Genomic DNA, 14,190 nt, shown 5'->3' with positions numbered 1-14,190 from the left:
CCAAAAGTCCACTCAGCAACGATCTAAGGATAGTCCTACTTTTACCAAATAAGAGTTCTTTATTTTTTTCCTTGTAGCTTAAGACCAAGGAAGGGCCACTTGAAAAGCTTAAAAGTCAAAATCTCCGGAGATGGGACAAAGATATCTAATACCAGCAACCTCTTTGTTTGTTCTTTTGCATTAGTGTAACATGAACAGAACTGCTTGTCGAGCTCAGGTGAGTGCTTGTTCAACATGTAATCCTCCAGTAACTTGGAAGTCATAAGAAAGGGGAGCTTTATATACCATGCTTTTATGGGAAGTCTGATGTTATTTCTTTTTGAAACCTTTCACAAGCAATCACACAATTGCTGTGGTAAAGGGGAAAGAAGATCATGATACTCTAAGAGTTATCCAAGATTTCAACAAGCTAATAAAGGATGGGGAGGTAGATGTTGATGGGCAAACGGTAAAACTTGAATTCTTCCTTGGAGGAGATTGCAAGGTGAATGACTTTTTCTGTTTTTTTTGATGAGTAAAGAGTGACACAAACTCAAACCATTAGATATCGAATCATTTGAGTAATGTTAGCACTGTTTTCATGTTTCATTTTTGCAGTTTTTATTTATTGCCATGGGAATGAAAGCTGCCACTTCTAATAATAGCTGCATTTGGTGCAAGATCCATAAGAATGAAAGGTAGAGATTTTTTGACAACTTTAACATTGAGATACATATAGCCAGTGTAACAACAAGAAAACCTAGCTTACTTCATGTAAAATAAAAAGTATCAGTGGTCTACAATATAACCTACAGTACCTTATTTACTGGGTTTCACGTGCAACATGTCACATTCATGCGAACACTTTACAAGTGCAGCCTTAGCAAGAACCATTGTCAAGTCATGGTCCAAGCAACCAGAATGCCATTCGGATCCATTCTTCCAAATACCAATTGATAATGTTGTCTTGGATGAACTCCACCTGATGCTCAGAATAACAGACAAGCTGGAGCAGGGATTAATCCTGGACATACTGTAATGGGACACGGTAAGTTGATGATAATTATTAAAGAGCAGTGAGACTTATCTACAGTATAATGCATTTTAAGAACTGTATATTATTATGAGAGCAGTTGGACACATCTTATCCAACCCACTGCAAAATCTGAAATAAATCAATATTTCAAACATTTTTTCAGGATGATAATTATTCTAAACCAAGCAGCAGGAAAACAAATGACCACCTGGATGCCTTACTGAAAGCAGTCTGTTCAATAGGAGTCAGTTTGTCTGTGTACAAGGTCACTGACGACAAATGGGAATGGACATCACTCTTAGAAGGGGAGAAAAAGATCCTGCTGTGAAAACTACCAAGCTTGTTTGAGCAGACTTTACCCCCAAGCAAAGTAGAAAAAAACAAGGAAACAGTGGACCGTAAGTATGGCTGAATCTGTATATAAACAAAATGTTACAGACCAAAAATATTCCCTTGCACAGGTTCTTTAATGACTTTCCTGCTTACAACTTTTGCCAAATTGTTTGGTCCTAATCTATAGATCACTTTTTAGAATTTCAGAGAGCTATTAGAGATGATGAACAAGAAGAAAATCAGTGAAGATGATATCACAACATTTGAAAGAAAGGTATTTATCTAACAAAGGAATGCTGTTTGTTTTTTTAGAATAAACTAAATTTGGAGATAAAGTTCTACAAGTTGTGACATTTGATTACAACCATTTATAAAGATTTTAGTTAAAAGTGAGCTAAAATAGGGCCATGCTTGATTACTTACAGGCTTTGACTTGGGAAAGGATATGGTGGCAATGTCTGACTCTGGACCAGGCTATGCACAGACCATCATAACACCATATATGCATAGCATGATATTCCATGTTCCTGTGATGATGAGAAAGCATGGAAGCCTGAGATTTTTCAGTGGACAAGGTGTGTACCCCCTTCCAATGAGCTTTCAAAACATAAAAATTCAGGTAAACAACATGTATGACAGAAATGGGTTCCAAAACATGAGTCTGTTTAATTCCAATTTTCAAATGTGGACAAACTTCGTCTTGTTGAGGTTACCAGTTGGAAAAATATGTTAAGTCAGTCTCATGCCTGAACCATTCTTGTTTTAAAATTGATTGATATTTTGTATATATGTCATTATGTAATTCTGTATAATGTCTACGTAAAATAAAACTTATTGACAAAAATATAAAATTTTGATTGAACATGTATTGATTCAGTTGACACTGTAACTGAAATTTTCCTCATTTGATTTAATTTCAAAAGGCGTTGAAAAGAAAAATGATGAAATGAGACGGTATTTCCACTGAAAAATTAACCGCTGGGATACCGCAACAATCGTGCTCCTGGTAGAGAAGCGCCAAGAAGCCTTGAGAGGGAACCAGAGAGAGAAGAGGGAATATATAAAGAGGAAGGCATCATTTTGGATTGAGGGAGGAAGGCATCATTTTGGATTGAGGGAGGAAGGCATCATTTTGGATTGAGGGAGGAAGGCATCATTTTAGATTGAGAGAGTGAAGCAGGAGGCTGCCAAGAAAGTTCCCTGCATTTCAACTGTGGAACCACAGCAGAATGAAACAACCACCCAACAGGAAACCCTTACCCTTGCACAACTTAAAAAAATGAAAGTCACAGAACTCCTCTCCCTTCTAACGGACATAACTGGAAGGACATTCAACAACAAAAAAAGAAAGCAACACTTAATTGACCTGTAGTTCAGTGAAACTAAAGTTAGGGAAGATTGAAGTGTTGTAAGTCTAATGAAGTTTGTATACAACAGAACAAGATAAACATTGTGTGTGGTCTTCAAGTGTTGTTGAAATCTTGCCTGTATTTGTCTTGCCTGTATTATGGAGCGATACATTCGTACATAATACTTACCTAATTAATGGCAAGTGCAAAGTTTATAAGGCAGCAAAAGTTCCATTAAATAGCTTCATAGTTCCTTATTTGTTTGATTGCAACTCATCCGCCGGCTGAATCGAATGATGTTAAATTCAACAACCAAGGCCTCATGGAAAACCTCAACTGTAATTAAACAGCGCACGCAGAAAGTGCCCTCAGACGGCCGCTTGTTCACAAGTTCTCGTTCCCAGACTATTCTCTTTCACTGCCCTATACCGTTGGTTTAGTCCTGGTGATCAAATTATCACCAATGTTAATTTTTGTACGACGGTCAAGTTCGAAGGACAAAAAAAAGAGTAAAACAAGGGTGTTGAAATGGCCAGTCCAACATCAGGACAACGAGAGGAAACAACGGTATGGCAGCTGATATGTACAATAGAACTCAGTTTCGAATTGCAATAGCTTTACATGCCTTTTGACCATGCATATCGCATGGTCGAAAGGAATTGAGAGCCTATTTAGAAGGACATTTGGTAATCTTGGACAATGTGAGTACCACAAATAGCTGTTTAAAGGAGTAAAATGTTATGCTAAAATTCTCTATGGTTTACCCATAGCCAGGCCAGAAACGCCAGAGCCGGTTAAAATAATTTGTTTCTTTCTCAGACAAAACCACTGAGTGACCACCTGGCAAGATGGTAAGTAGTGCCAAGAGCAAAATTTGTAGGTTAAAATGATTTTCAGCTCAAGACTAAGCTGCCTTAGGAAAATCTTGGGATAAACAAGCACAAATAGCCAATCGATGTTAAGGTTTTTAAAAGACATGAAGAGTGAGTTCACTATACAGTTTTTCCGTTCATTGCCAGTTATCTACTCGGCCCGATCTGAGAAAAAGGCACTTTTATTGTGTGCTATTTTTGTAGTTTGTTTTGTGTTTACTGTTGTCGAAAATTTTCTGAACCACGTTTGCTTGAGATTTCATACTTTCTAAAAAAGTTACTGTATTCTTTCCATAGGGTCGCAGAATAGCTGGAGCGGATCCAACCATTTAGCTAAATAATGCTTGGTTTATTTCTCTAATTGTGTCTGTTTACAGTGGATCATTATCTAATAAAGTTTTAAGTCATGTCTTTTCTGTGTTTCATTCAATGGTCTATTCCAGAATACAAATGACAATATTTGTTCATTTGACATAAAACCAGCAACTGATGGTCATCAACTTTTAATAAGTTTAGTGGCTTTAAGGAAGCCGTTTTGCAAACACTAGGAACAGCACCCAGCATTTCACTGCATGTGTTCAGTGAAATAACACTTAGTGCACTGCACTTGAACTTTCTCAACGGGGCGGGAAGATGTTTTTCGGCCACTCTCGTCTAAGAAGGCAGGCAACCTGCCAAGGAGCAGTTTAAACCTCACTGGAGTATTGACGCGACATCTGCCACCAGTCACAGTCAAAATTCTCTCCAGATAAGGGCCAAATCCTGCAGTCAGCAATTCCTCTTTATTGACCAAGTACGAAGTGCTACGAAGGTCAGATGGCAACCCAGGAAAGATTGATCGCAAGGGGAGATTTTAAACAACTTTCAAAGACAAGAGCGAGTCTCTCTTTACATTCATCTATGCGAACTGAATCAACACATCTGCTTTCAAAGGCAGCAATAAGCTCCTCAGGTATGAGTTCGCTCGGTCCCACGTGTTCTCAGCCGCAAAGTAGTCTTTCCATTGAACGAAGAACTTGCATTTACCACCCTGGATTCGTTTTGCAACAATTTGTTCCACCTGCTAAACACCCAAGGCAATGGGCTTTGATCTCGGTCAGTATTTTAAGTTACAACCACGATTGCAAGGTTCCTAACATAATGATGCGTAAAAGCCTGGCAGATGTCTTGCTCGTTTCAACATTGTTGTTTCAAAGGTAGTTTTCAGCAACTGAATGGGTCTAAGCGTAACAGATCTTTTTTTTAATGTTTTACTCCATTCGAACGGATTTTCAGCAAACAAGAGACGTTCCCACTGGGACACCGGGAAATCACATATGTAAGCTAAAGAACTCAAATAATGTTATCTGTCCACATTTAACGGGGACCGAATGGTAATGCTGGTGATTTGCTTTTTGTCGGAACAGCTGACAGTAAAAGATATGCTGCAAAGGCCAGATAGAGCTGGTACGGGTTAAAAAAACCTCCCATGCCCTTCTCTCAAATACTACTAGTTGAAAAATGTCAAAAGAATTTGCTTGCCATGCACTTACAATGAAGAGAGCGGAAAACTCTTTAATCATTAGTGTTATTGTTCCCTTATCACACCTTGAAAATTTACTCTGCTCATCTTGACGTTTGATTGACAGCTGCGGAATTCGGCAAACGGACTCTAGTATTCCCTGAGCTTTATCAGTTGAACAATGGTATCCCAGCAGTGCTGGATGTGCATTTCTTTATGCCAGACTCACTACGTATTTCGCACTGCAAGTAAATGTCATGGAAAACAGTAGAATTCTGCACAATGAGATTATCACCACACGCGAGGAGATTCGCGACTGGGATCATGAATGTAACAAATGTAAGAGAAGACAAAACAAGCCAGCTCGTCGGATTATGGCCTCACTCCCACAAATGAGGCTCCATTTCAGCCTCAGACCCTTCACTCAAACAGCCATAGATTTGCAAGTCCTTTCTACACTGTTCAAGGACCCAGAAACCAACAACAGAAAAGGTGGTTGTGCCTTTTCACTTGTTTGGAAACACGAGCAGTCCATTTAAAGATGGCCTGGGGACTGGATACCAACACGTTCTTAAACGCCTTCGCCCGTTTTACCAGTCATCATGGAGTTCCTAAAGAAGTGACAAGCGACAGAGGCACAAATTTCCTGGGCGCAGAGGGCGAGTTAAAGAAACTAGTCAGCCAGTTAGACCCAAATCATCTTCGGAACAAGACAGTCAAACTTGGAGTGACATGGAGATTCAATCTACCGGCTGACCCAGATTCTCCAGGAGCCCATGAAATAATGGTGAAAGCTGCAAAGAAAGCCACGTATGCCATTGTTGGAGAATGGGACATGAACGACGAGGAGTTAATCACCGTGTTCGCAGGAGTGGAGTCCCTTCTTAATTCCCGTCCGTTGACTTATCAGAGTTCAGATCCATGAGACGATGTCCCATTGACACCTAACCATTTCTTGCATAGCCAAATGGGAGGACAGTTTGCTCCTGAGGCCGTTGAAACCATTACTTTGCATCCGCGTCAACGATGCGAAAGGTTCAAGACATTATTTCACGAGTGTGGAGGAGATGGCTCAAGGAAGTTGTTCCAGCCCTTAACAGTCGACCAAAGTGGACTTCAGAGTGCCGAGACCTAAAAGTTGAGGGGGAGGTTCTTGTAATTCAGCCTGATACCCCAAGAGGACATTGGCCATTAGGACGGATTGTTGAAGTGTATCCTGGACGAGATGGCCACACCCGTGTAGCTAAAGTTGCGTGTGGTGTCAATACTGTCATGAGACCGATTAATGAAAGGGTTCTGCTTGGAATTAACTGTCAATTGCTTAGTTGGAAACACACTAGGACTACCTCCCAGTGTGGGGAGGAGGAATGTTAAGAAGACGTTACTGAACTTGTGCACGTGCGACTCGCGTGCACGTGCTTTCGGACTACGTAGGCAAAAAATATCGTAAGCAAATCATGCAGACATTTTAATTTTGATGTGTGCGATTTTTTAGAGGGAGTTGAAAAAGTTTTTAGTTGATCGAGTAGCAGTTTTGTTGAATGGTCGTTGTCGTTACCGTCCGTGAGTTAACAGTTAAACATGTTGAAATTAAAGTGTTTGTTTGCATTTCTTGTTTTGCTTCCGAACACATCTGCTGTGAACAAACTCACCTTCCAAAGAGGGATACTGTTTTATGATGGGAAGCCAATCACTGATGCTGTTGCAATTGATGTGGCCCTGAAGACCTTCATTGAGCGAGTCAAATTAAGAATGCCTTTAATTTTAGTCACACACAATTGCAAAATTCTCTGATGTCAGGTTCTTGTTGCAATCACCAGAAAAAATGGAGTCATGGATGACTTAGTTGAAACAGTTTCTGGCTTTACAGACTCTTTCATCATTCAGGGAATTCCTTCCTGAAAGGAAATCTCATAGGCAAGAAAACCTAGTACAAGATCTTCTGTGCAAAATCAATGAAGCTCACAATGCTCTTGCAGATGTGCAAACAACTTTACCAGCTGGTGAACAAGTTTCTAAATGTCAAACTGCTACAAAAGCACGGCTTCAAAGTTTCATGGGTGGCATCCTATCAGAAGCTCCTAAAAGAAAAGAAACTTCTGGTTAATACACTGCAGACATTAGTTAGAGAGAATTAAGTACATTTCAGCCTCAGTGGCCAGTAAGTGTGACAGCTCAGGTTTGGGCCTCCTTCACCAACAAGTGGTATACCAAAGAGGCAAGAAGGAAGGGGTGAAGCAAGTTCTGGTGGAGAGGTTTGACAACAAACCAAGAGTCTCCTCAAAGAAGTGGGTGCTGGAACAAATATGTCAGTAGTTTATAGATAGTGCAATTCTCGTGATTTGTACAATATCGTCAAGAAATAGGAGAACGCATTATTAAGATTGCCATGTTTCAAGGCATGTCGCCTAATGTGTACTACAACGGAAATAGTTTCAAATTATCACGAGAGAAAAATTTGTTAGCAGTCAAGACTACTGATCTTCAGTCATCAATAATTTTTTTAAGCAAGAGAGTTTGTTGTCCCATTTAAATCAGTTTACAACACAAAGTGGCACCTCTGATGGGACAGGTTTTTCTTTAACAAGCGAGAGCGCTCGAGCATGAGCAAATAACCAAAGAAATTGTAATCAAGAAGGAGGAGATGACAGAATTGGACAACAAAATCAAGCTACTCAAGCTGAAGATCACTAAAACCGAAGAAATCATGCTCAAACAAGACCGACAAGCTTTGGAGTGACTTCAGCCATCAATATGAGGTATTGTGAGTGCGGTGGATGAATTAAAGTTAAAAATTGAGGAGGGAAAAATCAGCAAAGGCGAGAGCGAAGAAGAAATCGAACTCTGGGGTAAAGGAATTGAAGACGACCTAGAGATAGCTAATAACACAACAAAAAGAATTCAAGACCCGATAAAAGCCTTAGACCTAGAAGAGCAGGAGCAAGAAGTGAAATAACACAAGAAGAACATGGAGTTTGAAAGGCATCTACTGGAGCAAAGAGCAGAATTTGAGAAAGCACACGAAGACAAGAAAGCAGCCGCACTTGAATCCGGAAAACAAAACTCATCTGTAGCAGCAAAACTACCGAAGTTATCGATCACCAAGTTCAGTAGAGTTGAAGATTGGCTACCCTTCTGCGGAAAATTCAAGTCTGAAATAGACTCCTCAAACCTGGCAAAGCTTACTAAATTTGGGTACTTGAAGAAGCTCCTCGAAAAGCACGTGAGGAATGATATTGAGGGATTGCCTTTCACAGATGAGGGATACGACAGCGCTAAAGCAATTCTTGAAGCAGAATATGGCCAACAGGCAGATATCATAAATACGTATGTGAAAAACAATGCAACCGCCAGTTATCACTGGAGCAAATCCAAAGAAGTCAAGGAATTCTACAAGCAACTTTGTTACAACTTTCAAAGCTTGGATATGCTTAGCCAGCTTGGGGATTTTAGAGGGAATGTGCAGTCTACTTTAGAAAAATTGAGAGGGGTGAAAGCTGATCTGGTGCGTGGGAATGAAGGCTGGAGAGACTGGGATTTTAAGGATCTCTTGAGGGAAATGAAAAAATGTTCAGACATCAATCCTGTTGAGGAAAGAACAGCAGAGAAGATCCCAAGTAAAGGAGTTTCGCACTGAAAACAAGCAATGCCCACGTGTGTATTCAAAACCCACTCAGCAAGAAACGCGAACCGGAAACCAGCAATGTGTATACAAGTAGATGAATAAATTAATTACAATATGATTAAAAAAAAATTATTATTATTACTATTATTGTTATTATTGATTCAGCTGCTACTCTTCTCTCCTTGACACAGGGCCCACTACAGACAGCACTAGCTTAGTGAAGTCCCAAAACCTTTCACAATGAACCAACTCAAGAATTGCAGTCCTGAACATTTTGTGGGGTTTCCTGTCTTTTCTTTAGATTATTTTGCCCCAGTTTCAAACCCCAGCTAGACTAACAATAATGTCAGTTTGTTCATAGATAAATCCTGAAATAATCATAATAATAATAATGATAATAATAATGATTAGATTAATTTTGCCTGTGTTCGGCGAAAACACGTTGCTATAGTCATTATGTCATCTGTCACGTTTTATTATGCTCTCGTTTTTCCTCTCCTGTTTGCTTCCCTTTTTCACTCTTGGTTCTCATGCTACCCTGAACTGGGAGATGATCAGTCTCCACGTTACTCGTTCTTTGGAAACAACATCAAGCCGCCGCCTGAGTCTGGCCTGGAAGCGTTTTACCGTAGTACAAGCCCAACTCGCCGACTGGCCGCCATTTTGGGCTCGCCAAGAAAGGCCACGACGAAGAGAGTATTTTTCTTCCTCCTTCTCCTAGGTGGAGATATTCATCAAAACCCTGGCCCGATAAAGTTCCCTCGTGGAATTTGCAGCAAACCTGTTAAGATAAACCAGAGAGGCATTTGCTGTGATTCGTGCGACCGATGGTATCACACTCGTTGCTGTCTAATTGGCGATCATATGTACGACATCCTGGCAAATTCATCGTGTTCATGGATATGTTGTGACTGCGGGCTACCGAACTTCTCCGATTCATTATTTAACTCGTCCATGGAAATTAACCTTAATAATAACTCCTTCTCTTCGCTTTCATCCATTGATTCAGACCTATCAGATCATTTCACTCCTAACTTGAAGAATGATTAAATCTCTTCTCAACGAGGGAGAAAACAAAACTTGAGAAAACTGAAAGTTTTAAACCTCAATTGCAACAGTATCAGGAGTCAACAAAAAAGTGGCCTCTGCACAGCTAAGGTCGAGGACGACAAACCTCATTATTATAAGAACTGAATCTAAACTCGATGAGTCAATCAAAAACTCTGAGGTCTTCCCCAGTGACTACGAAATATTTCGTAAAGATAGAATCGATGCCAATCCTGGAGGTGGAGTTTTTATCGCTGTGCATAATTCTATTATTGCCACACGTCAAGCCAAATTTGATTGTCAAGCTGAAGCTCTATGGATCAAGATTGAAATGGCTAATCAGAAGCCCCTGTATATAGCTTCTTTTTATCCTCCACCAGGAAGCGACGTACAACCACTTCATGCTCTCAACCATTCATTGGATTGTTTGCATGGTGATGGATCCTTCCCTAGAATTATCATTGCTGGTGACATGAATGTTCCTGATATAGATTGGTCCAATAACACTGTAAAGAATGATCCATAATATGCTGTTTTCGTGAATGAGACATTCCTCAATATTATTGATGATCATGGTCTCACTCAACTTGTGTCTTTTCCTACAAGGCAGGCATCAGTGCTTGACTTAGTGGTTGCCAGCCATCCAGATCTGGTGAACAACTTAATGAGCTCTGATGGCATCAGTGCTATTAATGATCACGTCGCTATGACCTTTGAGTTGAATCTTACAGTCAAAATTAGCAAGAAGAAACCTAGAACAGTATACAAGTTTGCTAAGGCAAATCTTGAGGATATACACCATGATGCAGAAACCCTCAGTAAGAACTTTTTCAAAAGAGACCCAGAGAATATAAGCATTGAGAGTAACTGGCAGTTCTTCAAGTCAGGATTATTGTCAATTCTCAACAGTAGAGTCCCAAAAAAAAAGATCGGATCATGGAATGATTCCCCTTGGATTACTAGGGATCTCAAGAAACAATTGAGAAAAAAGAAGATGCTTTATAACATCTATAAGAAATCAGGGAAAGCTAGTGATAAACTGAAATATCGGAGTTTCCATAAAGCATTAAAAACCAAATTTAGATCAGTACAAGATCAATACATAGCAAATACTCTTGATACTGCCATGAAGGAGAAACCAAAGAAATTTTGGTCCTATATTAAATCTAAAAAACAAGATCAAATTGGCATTCCTCCATTATATGTTAATGGTAAGGTGTTGACTGACAGTACAAGTAAAGCTAAAGCTTTAATCAACCATTTTCAACAGATTTTCTCCAAAGAGGATTCTTCCTCCATGCCGAACATAGGCTGCAGTGACATTCCAGCTATGGAGTCAATAATTTTTAACAGAGAGGGTACAATTAATCTTCCTAGGAACTTAGATAGCAAGAAAGCCAATGGCCCAGATAAATTGTCTACTACTCTACTTAACATAACTGCATCAGAAATAGCTGAAGTTGTTTCTTTCCTTTTCACCCAGTCATATGAGTCAGGTCAACTCCCCAATGACTGGAAAAATGCTTGTGTAGTACCAGTTTTTAAGAAAGGTGACAAACATAACCCATGTAATTATACACCTGTTTCCCTTACTGCTGTATTATGTAAAATCATGGAACATATTATTGATAGGCACATTATGCACCATCTTAAGGACAATGACATTTTATTTGCGAACCAACATGGATTTCGAAAAAATCATTCCTGTGAATCTCGATTGATTCTGGATGTTGAAGACCTGGCCAAGAACTTAGATCATGGAGATCAAATGGATATGATCATTCTGGATTTCAGTATAAAGCCTTTGACAAGGTTCCCCATCAACGCCTCATCAGCAAATTGCAGTTTTATGGCATTCAGGGAAGCACCCTTACTTGGATTAAATCTTGGCTCACTACTAGATCTCAAAGTGTCATAATTGATGGCGTGAGTTCAAAATCTGTTGGTGACTTCAGGGGTACCTTAAGGCACGGTACTTGGTCCATTAATGTTTTCATTATTCGTTAACAATATGCAAAATGGGCTAGGATGTACACTAAGATTGTTTGCTGATGATGCTTTCTTGTATCATAAAATCACTCATCATGATGACACCTTGGCTTTACAGCGAGACCTAGACAAGCTAGGCCAATGGGCTAATAGGTGGCAGATGCTGTTCAATCCTTCTAAATGCTACAAAATGTCTGTTTTCTGTAGTAGATCCCCGGTTGTTAAAGGCTACACTCTTTACAACCAAACCCTGGTATCTGTTCGACAACATTATTTAGGTGTTTTGCTGTCTAGTGATCTGCGGTGGAACACTCGTGGACAAGATTGCTAGAAAGGGGAACTCTTCACTTGTGTTTGTGAAAAGGAACTTGTATGCCTGCTCTGAAGAAACTAAACGTGCAGCTTATGTATCACTTGTCAGGCCACATTTAGAGTATGCGTCTGCAGTATGGGATCCTTATAGACAGAATCAAGTGGAGAAACTAGAAGCTTTCCAAAGTCGCGCAGTGAGATTTATTAAACATGATTATAGTTATAACACTAGCATGTCCAATTTGAAGAAATCCCTATCTTTGGATTTACTAAGCGAGAGAAGAAAATCCCATCGTTTACAAATTTTCCATAAATCTGTGAACAATAGTATTGCTTTGCCTATCCTGTCTTACTATCAATTGTCTATTAGGAAAACTAGAAATTACTCGACGAGTTCATTTATTCAACCACCTGTACATCAAGACTACTACAAGTATAGTTTCTTTCCAAGAACTATAAGGGACTGGAACTGTTTATCACCTGGAACTAGATCACTTAATTATTCAGCTTTTTGCAGTACAAAATTTTTCTAAGTTTAAGCATAGCTATATTGTTAATTACATATTTTATTTATTTATTATTTTTATTAGCTATGTTTATATTTTTATTCTTTTATCTCTTCTTGATGTGTAATAGCGTTGAAGAGTAATAAAGTAGATGTAGATGTAGATGTAGATTAATGGAAATAATCGTAGGAATTATAACCATCAGGATAATGAACATTATTTCTATAACTATTATAAATATTTTTATTGTTATTATTATTATCATCATCATTATTGTTAACAATGTTATTATTTTCATCATGAATTATTAGAGATGCTTGGGAAAAAAAGATCTAGTTCCCTCCAACTCATTATTCTTTCAGTTAAGTGAATTAAGACTTTTGTGAACAGTTACTGCTTTATTCTGTCATTCCTGATGACCATAGAAATGGTGAAAGTCCACAGATACTATCCCTCTAAGAGTTTCTCCAGGTGTTTTTTTCCCTCTGAATTTGGTTACAACAGAATGAAGGCCATCAGAATATAGGGCGTCCAGCTAGACATGAATTGCATTAACATTACAGGGTCATTTTGCTGTATTCAGGGTTTAATCTTGGTCTTCTACACACAAGTTTGTTCCTCTAAATACAAAACACATTTTAACGTTTTTTTAAAACAAACTTGCAAAAACTGCCAAGAAACAGCTACTAAATTCAACTAGACTGTGTACTAGACTGTGTACTACAGATCATTGAAATCAAAGTATCACTTTAGGAACATAAAATCGCAAGGTCAGTTTCCCATTTCTAGTGCCTCAGAAAAGATCAGGCCACCAGATTACTTCAAATTCTCTGGTTGCTCGTCCCTCTCAATTTCCAACAACAATTTTAGTTTACTGGGTGAGAATCGTGCTTGATTTCTTGCCCCATGCTCTTTCCTTGGCCACCTGTAAAGCTTGTTGAGAGTTTAACAACTACTACTTGCAGCAACCTCCGTATTCCCCCGATAGCTTTTCTTTAACTCTAACGGAACAGAACTTTGTTGGCATGCTTGCCAACAAAGCTTGGATATACGTTTCAGGAACTTAGTATCTTTCAACTCGACACCATTTGCCTGAAACCAAAATAATAATTATGAAAGTTAAGAGATTATTTACTTCTGGAGTGAAATGAACTAAATGATTTGCCCTTTCAAACATAAACCTGAGTTATCAGGTTTTGTCACTCACAAAATTACACGCCGGGTTATTAGTATTCCTTGAAGACCTTCCTATATTATCATAAATATCTAAGACAAGCAGATCTTTTAGCTAGGTAATCTGTGTTAAAAAATCGCACTATACAGCACTTAATTATTTTCCTCACTCGTTATTTTTCTCACACTGCAACTTCGCGTAGTATGCAATTATTACTACGCAGTCATATCTGGTGTCCAATTGGGAGAAGAGCTTGTTATTTTTGTTTTAGAGGTGAATTGCGACTTCTTGTATGTCCCCTATTTCGTCGAAGAAAAGCTCGAACAAATACTGAAAGTAACGAGTAAGTCACTATGAACAACTAGTACAAAGTGACACCACTATCGAGCCAAACTCAGAAGTGTTCTTTAATGATTTTTACCATGAACCACCAGTTCTTACTATTTTTTAATTTCTGCATTTTAATA

General features: G+C 38.9%; 1 protein-coding gene across 1 annotated transcript; it reads left to right on the top strand.

Annotated features, from left to right (window-relative positions):
• Nucleotides 1-5,611: 5,611 nt before the first annotated feature.
• LOC111343492 (uncharacterized) lies at nucleotides 5,612-5,995 on the top strand. The gene has a single exon (XM_022950680.2). The coding sequence runs from the start codon at nucleotides 5,612-5,614 to the stop codon at nucleotides 5,993-5,995; it is 384 nt and encodes a 127-aa protein (XP_022806415.2).
• Nucleotides 5,996-14,190: the final 8,195 nt, after the last annotated feature.

This window comes from Stylophora pistillata, chromosome 12 (assembly GCF_964205215.1).
Source record: "Stylophora pistillata chromosome 12, jaStyPist1.2, whole genome shotgun sequence".
Taxonomy (NCBI): Eukaryota; Metazoa; Cnidaria; class Anthozoa; order Scleractinia; family Pocilloporidae; genus Stylophora; species Stylophora pistillata.
Note: the sequence above shows the minus strand (reverse complement) of the source record. Positions and strands in the feature narration are given on the sequence as shown.